This window comes from Oncorhynchus clarkii, chromosome 9 (genome assembly GCF_045791955.1).
Source record: "Oncorhynchus clarkii lewisi isolate Uvic-CL-2024 chromosome 9, UVic_Ocla_1.0, whole genome shotgun sequence".
NCBI lineage: Eukaryota > Metazoa > Chordata > Actinopteri > Salmoniformes > Salmonidae > Oncorhynchus > Oncorhynchus clarkii.
Genome location: NC_092155.1, coordinates 11045768 through 11057909, shown reverse-complemented (window position 1 = coordinate 11057909; position 12142 = coordinate 11045768). Strand labels below are relative to the sequence as shown.

General features: G+C 43.5%; 1 protein-coding gene across 1 annotated transcript in view; it reads right to left on the bottom strand.

Moving 5' to 3' along the window:
- Nucleotides 1-6291: 6291 nt before the first annotated feature.
- Nucleotides 6292-12142, bottom strand: part of LOC139417085 (5-hydroxytryptamine receptor 2C-like) — a 34016-nt gene continuing 28165 nt past the window's right edge. Inside the window, exons 4-6 of the mRNA XM_071166333.1 lie at nt 9239-9402; nt 8519-8875; nt 6292-7209 (exon numbers count right to left, since the gene is read on the bottom strand). Coding sequence (XP_071022434.1) covers nt 6640-7209; nt 8519-8875; nt 9239-9402 — 1091 coding nt within the window. The 3' untranslated portion in view covers nt 6292-6639. The remainder of the gene's footprint in view (nt 7210-8518; nt 8876-9238; nt 9403-12142) is intronic.

Sequence of the window (12142 nt, the reverse complement as noted above, 5' to 3'; positions counted from 1 at the left end):
TTACCAAGGCAGCGTCGACCCTTCAGCCCTGTAGTGCGAGCTGCAGCAGATTCCAGACATGTTAGTGCGCATGCGCTTCACCGAAAAACAGCGAGACACGTTATAATAACCTCGATCGAAATAAGCAAGATGTTTCACGCGCTCCCTGCCTCTCTCGCTGTTTTGTTTTACTGTACAGTGATGAGGAATAGGCTAAATATGTGTGTGTTCTTCCGTAGGTTTATTTAGGAGGAAGCATGTAGAGCAAGCATGCACACGCTTCACTGTGTAGGGCTGAAGACAGCAGCCTATCTATACGACTCTATAAGGTTCAGCATCGGCTTGGTGCTATAGGTCGTTGTTCCTTTCTTTACTTATTCACATAGGCGTATTACTGCCACATATTTGTAACATACCGGTAGGCTGGACTGTAAAGGATTGGAATTGGAACGATGCTGCTCTCTCCTGGCTCTGACAACGAAGTGCTGGTGACATTTAGGATACATGGCACTAGACGTCTGCTCAGTTCCGAGGCTATTGTCATGCTGATACTGAATCAAAGCACTAATAACGTATTCTGTAGGAAAACTGACTCACTGTTGTGGTGTGACGCATTGTAGTTAACTTTCACAAACACTTGTTTTCTTCCAGACCTACCGCGTGCCTGTCCGTCTCTGTCCATGGTGCTTAAATCACTCATTCGCACATTACATACTGAGAACAGGCAATCACAGAGGCGTCAAGGTGCTAAAAAAATAATAATTAATATATTTTTTTGTTATAACATACCAACTGCCTCTGTAGCCAAAGTGTCAAAATGTATACGCCTATTTATTTTCTACAACCACAGCCATCATCACACATTGTAAGCAGGCTGATGCTAGTGACTCCTAATATACATGATTTAAATAGTTAGATATGCAGTTGAAACAAACTATTTCTTACTTGATTTGAGTTTGTTCATATGCTGACATCTGCCTGTATAATTATTTATCCTTAACAGTGAAATACTTAACAGTGAGACTTAACAGTGAGACTTAACAGTGAATGACTTAAAGACTTAACAGTGAATGACTTAACAGTGAAAGACTTAACAGTGAATGACTTAACAGTGAATGACTTAACAGTGAGACTTAACAGTGAATGACTTAACAGTGAATGACTTAACAGTGAATGACTTAACAGCGAATGACTTAAAGACTTAACAGTGAGACTTAACAGTGAATGACTTAACAGTGAGACTTAACAGTGAATGACTTAACAGTGAATGACTTAAAGACTTAACAGTGAATGACTTAACAGTGAATGACTTAACAGTGAAATACTTAACAGTGAGACTTAACAGTGAATGACTTAACAGTGAGACTTAACAGTGAATGACTTAACAGTGAATGACTTAAAGACTTAACAGTGAAAGACTTAACAGTGAGACTTTACAGTGAATGACTTAACAGTGAATGACTTAACAGTGAATGACTTAACAGTGAAATACTTAACAGTGAGACTTAACAGTGAATGACTTAACAGTGAGACTTAACAGTGAATGACTTAACAGTGAATGACTTAAAGACTTAACAGTGAAAGACTTAACAGTGAGACTTAACAGTGAGACTTTACAGTGAATGACTTAACAGTGAATGACTTAAAGACTTAACAGTGAATGACTTAACAGTGAATGACTTAAGAGTGAAAGACTTAACAGTGAATGACTTAACAGTGAATGACTTAAAGACTTAACAGTGAAAGACTTAACAGTGAATGACTTAACAGTGAATGACTTAACAGTGAATGACTTAAAGACTTAACAGTGAAAGACTTAACAGTGAGACTTAACAGTGAGACTTAACAGTGAATGACTTAAAGACTTAACAGTGAATGACTTAACAGTGAATGACTTAAGAGTGAATTACTTAACAGTGAAAGACTTAACAGTGAATGACTTAACAGTGAATGACTTAAAGACTTAACAGTGAAAGACTTAACAGTGAAAGACTTAACAGTGAGACTTAACAGTGAGACTTAACAGTGAAAGACTTAACAGTGAATGACTTAACAGTGAATGACTTAACAGTGAAAGACTTAACAGTGAATGACTTAACAGTGAAAGACTTAACAGTGAATGACTTAACAGTGAAATACTTAACAGTGAATGACTTAACAGTGAATGACAGATGCAACTCAGAAGTAGCCACCTACCAGTATTCATGTCTCCCAGCACAGCGCCCGCAGCCAGAGAAGGAGGAGGCGCAATTGGGGCGGGGTGGGGGGTGTGGGAATTCTGTTGAATTCAGAGATTCAACAGATTGTGAAATTAGCTAGTGTGATGTGCAATTTGTTACATTTAAAATTATATCAAATAATTAAAAGATAATCAAAATAACATTTAAAAGTAAATAATACAATTACTTCCATCCACCGGGCTGCGACAGCACTTTTTCATAGGAGGGCAAAAAAGTAGGTGCTTGGGCACTGGTTGAGCCCTACCGGTGCACGTTCCTGTCTATAACCATCATTTAACACGTTTTTGAAGCCACAAACAGTTGTTTATGCTCAGATCTCCCGAGCATTTTTGCGTCGCTGTCCATGGTTCGGGAATCAGTCAAGCGCAGAATACATGGGCTTACATTCAACACATAGCCGGGAATCAAGCAAACAATACTTTAAAAGGGAGGCTTTCACTCAATAACTAGACAAACAACTTTATAATAGCATACATATGGCCTATAACTATGCTGTAATTTAACCCTATTCTCAACCGTCTGGTAGAGCAGCCGGTAGAGCAGCCGGTTAGACAATGGATTTAGAAGTGGATATGAAACAAATATTCAGTTCAACTTCCCCAGCCCTCCTGCATGAATTCACATAATTTGATCCTTTTGGGTTGCTGTAGTTTAGTGTTGTGGCACTCTAACTTTGCTCACTCAGACGGCTGTAAGAAAACTAGTCACAGATTGTTTTGTTAAAAAGGCTAAAAAGCAATACTTTTTTAAATAATGTGCTCAACCAGGCAGTTGATATGTCAGTAAAAAGTATGGTGCACTAAAAATAGAGTACATTTATTATTTTAGAAAAATACTTATTTTGGTGAAAAATATGATTGAATTGTTGACAACACACCATATTAGGCAACATTAATTGGTTAAACTACATTTCATGACCCATTGGGGTCGATTAATCAATATTCAGACTTATGGTGGTCTATAAAATAATACCCATAATTTGTCATATATTATCTAAAAGTGTATTCTGTACATGTGGGAAACATGGGGGAAGAACCTGGATCACTTAAGATGTAAGAGAACCATTTTCAGGGACATTGCACTATACACCACCTGAAAACCCATTAATTTCAATGCAATTGAAAATTCATATTTGGACATACAAAATTACCATATATTAAAATTGGACAAACTATCCCTCCCTCCCTCCCTCCCTCCCTCCCTCCCTCCCTCCCTCCCTCCCTCCCTCCCTCCCTCCCTCCCTCCCTCCCTCCATCCATCCATCCATCCATCCATCAAGCTGAAGGGAGACTTTGTGCACACATTAGAATGCTATTTTAATAATAAATAAATAGCAGCATCACACAGAAATGAAATAAAAAACATTGTCGTGTGGATGACTAAAGTTGTAAAAACATGAGAAGTGTCATTGACGGATATTCACAAGTAAATGGTCTAAACAAAATGGCGATTGATTTGATCGTAACGTAAGGGGGTTGACACATAAAAGATCTCTAACTCTGGCCCGGGGCATTATGCTGGTTTCACAACAAGTGGTAAACTCTGAAAACACTACTTGTAAACTGGGAGCAACCAGTTTACAACCAGCAATGCGTTCACATGCTTTGAGCTAGTTAAGAATGCCAATCGGCTGATGGCAAACAAGTTGTATCAACCGTAGACTAAAAGTACAGCCATCATGCTCGTCAACAAATTACAATGTCCAACAAACATATCCAGAGATTTTTTACATTTGTTAAATTAAATGATGCTTTGTTGTTGCATTTAGCTGCTGAAAATGCTGTTATCTAGGTCATTTCCTTAGTAGGTGACGTCAGAGGTCAGCATGTGGGAGAAGTCGTAGCTCAGGGATGATGGATGAGTTTCCCCACTGGTAATTACCAGTTAGAGGGCCGTTCAAACTGGATTTTTCCCAGTCGTATGCCCTTAGTTACGAATTTGAGAGATTTCACGAGCGCAGCGTTAGTTTGGCAACGCTAAGAAGAGGATGCTCTAATGCCCTGGACCAGAGCTCTATCCTACACACACGGTTACGGATCACATATACAGCTTAAAATACATTGTTTAAGCAAACTGGTTTCGCAAACTGATTTTGGATCAAACCAAAACCCGATTCTTTCAGGGGGGTTTTCTCTTGGCGTCCTCTTCTCTCTGCACTCCTCTTCATTAGTTTTAGTTTCGTTTTTTTTGCTCAACTTCATGTCAAATGTGGCAAAGGGCCTGTAGTCCTATTGACCTCTGTCTTTTGTCTGGAAAAAGCTCCAACGTTCCTAGTGATCGGTTAGGCCTACTGTTCCATCTTCCTTACTTAGGAGCTAGACAGTGTGCATCTTAAATGGCACCCTATTCCCTACATGGGGCACTACTTTTATCAGAGCCCTATGGTCCCTGGTGAAAAGTAGTGCACTATATAGGGAATAGGGTGCCATTTGAGACGTAGCCAAAGTGTGTTAAAATAAAACATTTGACCTGTGTGCGACCTGTGTAGAGGGGTCAGAGGTTGTCATAGGTAGTACATTCAGTCAGGTGCTCTGGTGTTTTGGTTGTGGTTGTGGCAGCGTTGAGTATGAGTTGTAGGGATAACTTTCAGGGTGTATGTGGGTTATATAGGCCCATAGGGTTACTCATATAATGTAGATTGGGTTATGGTGAGGTTTGTTCTATGATAGGGTTATAGCCTATGCTTTTAGTTGAGTTTTGATCACAGCTACAAATGTAGGATCTTAATTTGAGCCAGTTTGACAGAGTAGGAAAATAATACTGCAGCAATAGCAAATGTGAATTATTATATGGATTATAATTAATGGACAATTTTTTGTAAGAGTTAATCATTTTTTTGTTAGGGCAAATCGAATCTGGACATTTTAAAGTGGACATTACAAACTTTAGAAGCATTTTTTTAAACCTTGAGTACACAATAAGTTAGCATTTCCTGCCGAGCAGGAAAATGATCAGCAACAAAAAAGTGCTCAAATTAAGATCCGGCATCTGTATGGTTGTGCAAATGGCAGTGTTGGGGTTATGTTCTGGTCAAGGCCTGGAGTTAGGCTGGCGGTGAGGGACCAAAACAATCCCTCTGAGACCTGTATCCAGAAAGCCTCTCAGAGTATGAGTGCTGATCATCCTTAACTGGACTGGGTTTGATCCGTCTTCTCAAGGACTGCCTGCCGTGGCCATCAGTATGAGGTAATACATTATGACGTGTGAGAGAGATCCATTGTACTGAGACCAGTGTTTCCAACCCCTTCATCCACCCTCATGTAAGCATTAAAATAAGTCAATCCTAACATCAGATCTAGGATCAGGTTACCCAACTCCCAACAATTTGACCCTGTATCAGTGGTCAGGGCCATTGACTTCTACCTACACAGTCTACTCATTTTAATGAGGTGGGTTCTTGGTGCTACCACCTGTCTCACCACAAGGTGGCACTGTGACGGTCATTGGGGCTATAGTTTCCTTTCTCCAGTCATCATTATCAGTCTCCCTAGTAACCATTATAGACTTGTTTTATACACATTGGAAAAAGCTCCATTCAGACCTGTTGTATTGTTATGTTGTGTCCATGGTGCTGCATTTTTACTAAGATCCATTACACAATAAGTTAGACTGCATTTGACTATGGAAGCGTCTGACATGGAACCCTATTCCCTATGTAGTGGATCAAACGTAGTGCACTGTGTAGGGAATAGGGTGCCATTCAGGACATAGACTATGAAGTCTCGAGTTTCTCTCTGTTCAGCTTTGAATTATGTCTTCATCTCCTCCTCCTCCTCCTCCTTCTCCTCTTCCATCTCCTTCTCCTCTTCCTCCTCCTTCTCTTCCATCTCCTTCTCCTTCTCCTCCTCCTGCTCCTCATTCATCTCCTTCTCCTCCTCTTTCTCCTTCTCCTCCTCCTTTCTTCTCCTCCTCCTCCTCCTTCTCCTCCTCCCCCTTCTCCTCCTCCTTCTCCTCCTCCTTTCTTCTCCTTCTCCTCCTTTCTCCTCCTTTCTTCTCCTCCTGCTCCTCCTTCTCCTCCTCCTTCTTCTCCTTCTCCTCCTTCTTCTCCTCCTTCTCCTTCTTCTCTTCCTCCTCCTTCTCCTTCTGTGGGGTTCTAAATTGTACAAGTCCATGACACCCAGGTCAAGGGTTAAGAATCAAGGTAAGTCCTTCCATGATACATTCTTCCACACCACCCACTGTGGCTGTGTCTCAAATTTGACCCTATTCCCCACGTAGTGCACTAGTGTTGACCATAGCCCTACAGAGAGCTGCCTGATTAGGGCGTTTTGTTCAAGATAGTGCCCTACACAGTGAATAGGGTGTTATTTGACACATGCCCACTACAGTCCTTCCCTCCCTCACATTACTTAAAGTCTGCCTGTCCATCATCAGCCAATGAGCCGCAGAGCTGGCGTAATCCAATTATCCAATCAACCAATCAGACGCTGCTGGTGCGCTCCAAGTGAGCGTGGCAGAAGCTGTCGACAGATAGCTTCAGCTCCGACATTCTGGGTTCCAATTCCGACATCATCCCGGGGCATTCCATATCCATCCTCATCCCGTCATCTGTAGGATCGTCAGGCTCCACCCCTCTGATCATCCCGTTACCATCGGCCCCGCCCCCTCCACCACCATTCCGACAGTTGCTATTCCGGTCCACACTTCCCTTCTTCCCATTCCCTCCATGATGTCCAAATATGGGCGTGGCCGCATGAGACGGACACTGGATGGTGGGAACAGCTAGCGATTTACTACTAACCCCTGCCATCGGCCCTGTGTTATACTGACAACGTATATAGCTGGAAAAGGCCCTTCTGTATGTCTTGTTAAACAACGTATAGACCAATGGGTTGACTCCAGAGGAGATGTATCCCACCCACACAAAGACGTTGAGGAGCTCAGCCAATAAAGGCTCGTTGCAGGAACCCTGACAGAGGACGTAAGTGACATTGGTGATGAAGAAGGGGCACCACATGATCAGAAACAGGAAGAACACGATCCCCAGCACCTACAACACAGAACAGAGAACATGGACCACGCTAGAACAGAGTAGATTGGAGAACAGAGACCACACTAGAACAGAGTAGATTGGAGAACAGAGACCACACTAGAACAGAGTAGATTGGAGAACAGAGACCACACTAGAACAGAGACCACACTAGAACAGAGTAGATTGGAGAACAGAGACCACACTAGAACAGAGTAGATTGGAGAACAGAGACCACACTAGAACAGAGTAGATTGGAGAACAGAGACCACACTAGAACAGAGTAGATTGGAGAACAGAGACCACACTAGAACAGAGTAGATTGGAGAACAGAGACCACACTAGAACAGAGGAGATTGGAGAACAGAGACCACACTAGAACAGAGTAGATTGGAGAACAGAGACCACACTAGAACAGAGTAGATTGGAGAACAGAGACCACACTAGAACAGAGTAGATTGGAGAACAGAGACCACACTAGAACAGAGTAGATTGGAGAACAGAGACCACACTAGAACAGAGTAGATTGGAGAACAGAGACCACACTAGAACAGAGTAGATTGGAGAACAGAGACCACACTAGAACAGAGGAGATTGGAGAACAGAGACCACACTAGAACAGAGTAGATTGGAGAACAGAGACCACACTAGGACAGAGTAGCTTAGAGAACAGAGACCACACTAGAACAGAGGAGATTGGAGAACAGAGACCACACTAGAACAGAGTAGATTGGAGAACAGAGACCACACTAGAACAGAGGAGATTGGAGAACAGAGACCACACTAGAACAGAGTAGCTTGGAGAACAGAGACCACACTAGAACAGAGGAGATTGGAGAACAGAGACCACACTAGAACAGAGTAGCTTAGAGAACAGAGACCACACTAGAACAGAGGAGATTGGAGAACAGAGACCACACTAGAACAGAGTAGATTGGAGAACAGAGACCACACTAGAACAGAGGAGATTGGAGAACAGAGACCACACTAGAACAGAGTAGATTGGAGAACAGAGACCACACTAGAACAGAGTAGATTGGAGAACAGAGACCACACTAGAACAGAGTAGATTGGAGAACAGAGACCACACTAGAACAGAGTAGATTGGAGAACAGAGACCACACTAGAACAGAGGAGATTGGAGAACAGAGACCACACTAGAACAGAGTAGATTGGAGAACAAGATCCTCAGAACCTAGAACAGAGTAGAGTAGATCAGAGTGGTGTATGAGAGGTGATGGAATGCAATAGGACAGAATGGAAAGGAAAGAAACGGAAGAGAAGAGACATTAAGAGGAGAAACTGCTAGATGTCTACAGTTGATCCTCACCTTGGAGGCCCGCCTCTCGTTCTTGATCGCCTGCATCATCCCCCGCCTTCCGTGACTGTCCCGTGCATCACGCCCTGCCGGAGAGCTCAGCTGGGACGCCACCCCCGAACTTGGAATCATACTGATGCTCTCCGAGGGGGAACTGCTTAAGAGGCCGGTCTGCCGGTCAGGCTCCGCCCCTTTCAGGCAGCTCAGACTTCCTTGTCTGCTAGGAGGAGGAGCCTCAATGTTTATGGGCAGGCCTAGGAAATTTGGAGGCAGGGACTGATGGTTTGAGGGAGTGGCCTGAGGCTGCAGTGGCTGCTGGGAGGAAGTTTTCCTCTCGTAGAGGAAGACGGTCTCCTGGCGCTGGAGGACCTGGGAGGGAAGACACGATGTGATGTTATGATGGACCACTGACAGACATACCATTATTAGTCAAATAATAATAATTCCCTGCAACAACTAAAGATGTACCAGCCTGTCTGTCCTTTGACCAGTTGTTTCTGACAAATACATGGACCAGTACATCGCTAGTTAATCATAACACAGACTCTACTGCGGTTGGCACCAATAAAGTGGGTCTGTGTTATATTTCCTGTCTGACAGACCTGTATAGTAAGGCACTACAAAACTAACATGATGACCAATGGGATTCAATCAGAGGCTGGAGGAATACATTGGCTAGCCAATCAAATGACAGAACATCAAATAACTAGCCAATCAAAAACACTCTCTGACCTGTATGGTGAGGCAGTAGGACACAACCATGATGACCAATGGGATGAAGAAAGCCACGAAGGAGCCAACCAGCATGAAGCGCTCCTCGTTCAGAACACAGCTGCCGTTGACAAACACCTTGTCTTTGTTGTGAAGGCCGATCACCGGGATAGGCATGGACACACCTATAGGAGAGATGGATGAAAATAGAGAGAAAGTGATTAGAGAGGCATGAACACCTTGTCCTTGTTGTGAAGGTCAGTCACCGGGATAGGCATGGACACACCTAGAATAGAGGGAGAGGGAGAGAGAGAGAAAGGAAGAGAAGGAGAGAGAGAAAGAGAGGGGGATGAGAAGATAAGTAATCATTAGAGAAGGAGGTGGGATTAGAGAGGGAGGGAAGGAGGGATGAATACCTTGTTGTGAAGGCCAATGACTGGCATGGGGATGGACACTCGTAGGAGAAGAGAGAGACAGAGAGAGAGAGGAGCGAGATAGAGAGATGAGAGTAGGAGAGAAAGAGAGAGGGATGACAGAAGGAGAGAGAGACAAAGAGAGATGAGAGGGACGAGAGAAGGAGAGAGAGAGAGAAGGAGAGAGACAGAGAGAAGAAGAGAGAGACAAAGAGAGATGAGAGGGACGAGAGAAGGAGAGAGAGAGAGAATTTTTATTGTTTTTCACTTTATATTTTTCACTTTATATATTATCTACCTCACTTGCTTTGGCAATGTTAACACATGTTTCCCATGCCAATAAAGCCCTTGAATTGAATTGAATTGAGAGAGATTTTGGTAAACTCCCATATCTACTGGATGAAATACCACAGTGTGCCATCACAGCAGCAAGATTTGTGACCTGTTGCCACAAGAAAAGGGCAACCAGTGAAGAACAAACACCATTGTAAATACAACTCATATTTATGCTTATTTATTTTATCTTGTGTCCTTTAACAATTGTACATTGTTAAAACACTGTATATATATATATAATATGACACTTGTAATGCCTTTATTGTTTTGAAACTTCTGTATGTGTGATGTTTACTGTTAATTTTTATTGTTTATTTCACTTTATATATTCACTTTATATATTATCTACCTCACTTGCTTTGGCAATGTTAACACATGTTTCCCATGCCAATAAAGCCCTTGAATTGAATTGAATTGAATTGAATTGAGAGAGAGAGAGAGAGAGAGAGAGAGAGAGAGAGAGAGAGAGCGACAGATAGGAGAGAGAGAGAGAGAGAGAGAGAGAGAAGGAGAGAGAGAGAGAGGAGAGAGAGACAGAGAGAAGGAGAGAGAGAGACAGAGAGAATGAGAGAGAGAGATGGATGAGTCATTGTTGTTATGGAGGACTTTTGGAGTGAGAAAAAAGGGCTGCTATGAGAGAGGATGGTAAGAAGCTGGGGGAAGAGAGGATGGTAAGAAGCTGGGGGAAGAGAGGATGGTAAGAAACTGGGGGAAGAGAGGATGGTAAGAAGCTGGGGGAAGAGAGGATGGTAAGAAGCTGGGGGAAGAGAGGATGGTAAGAAGCTGGGGGAAGAGAGGATGGTAAGAAGCTGGGGGAAGAGAGGATGGTAAGAAGCTGGGGGAAGAGAGGATGGTAAGAAGCTGGGGGAAGAGAGGATGGTAAGAAGCTGGGGGAAGAGAGAGATTAACATTTTGTCCTTGTTGTGGAGGCTAACGATACCACAGAACAAAAGAGAGGGATGAGAGAAGGAGAGAACAAAAGGAGGGAAGGAGGGAGAGGGGAGAGAGACAGATGTACATGGTGGAGGCTAATGACTGGGAAATGCGTGGACACAATGCAGAGAGAGCCAGAGACAGAAAGAGAAGGAGAGAAAAAGAGAATGATGGGAGGGAGGAGAGTGATGAAGTGTTTGTCCTTGTTGTGCAGCCCAAATAGCCATCAATAAATCTAGAGAAAAGGACAAGAGAAGAATATAGAGAGGGGAGTAGAGAAAAGAGGGAGAGAGGGGGAGGGGAAAGCCGAAAGAAAAGAGAGAGAGAGAGAGAGAGAGAGAGAGAGAGGGGTATGTAGCAGAGGAGGCTGGTGGGAGGAGCTATTCTAATGGATGCAATGGAGTCAAACACGTTTCCATTCAATTGATTCCATTCCAGGCATTACAATGAGCCCGTCCTCCTATATCTCCTCCCACCAGCCTCCTCTGGTACGCAGTGAGAGAGAAAGAGAGCGAGAGACCGGTCAACAGACAGACAGAGATAGGGAATAGATTACGTAATTTACTCTAATCTCTTATCTAAATAATCTCTAATTAATCTTTCATCTGATGTGATCGGATCCTCTGATTGTTCTGAAACCACAACCTGACCTGCTACCTTGTTATCTGCCCACACACACACACTGGACACACACACACACACACCCACACACACAACACACACACACACACACACACACACGCACACACACACACACGCACACACCCGCGCACACACACACACACACACACACACACACACACACACACACACACACACACACACACACACACACACACACACACACACACACACACACACACACACACACACACAAACACTGGACTCACACACACACAAACACTGGACTCACACACACACAAACACTGGACACACACACACACACACACACACTGGACACACCCACCCACACACACTGGACACACACACACTGGACACACACACACTGGACACACACACACACACACACACACACACACACACACACACACACACACACACACACACACACGCACACACTGGACACGCACACACTGGACACGCACACACTGGACACGCACACACTGGACACACACACACTGGACACACAACCTGACCTGTCACCTTCTTACTCGGCTGTCCTATTCACATTACTTATCTGTATGAGTGAGAGAGAGAAAAGAGAAAATCCCATATCTATTGG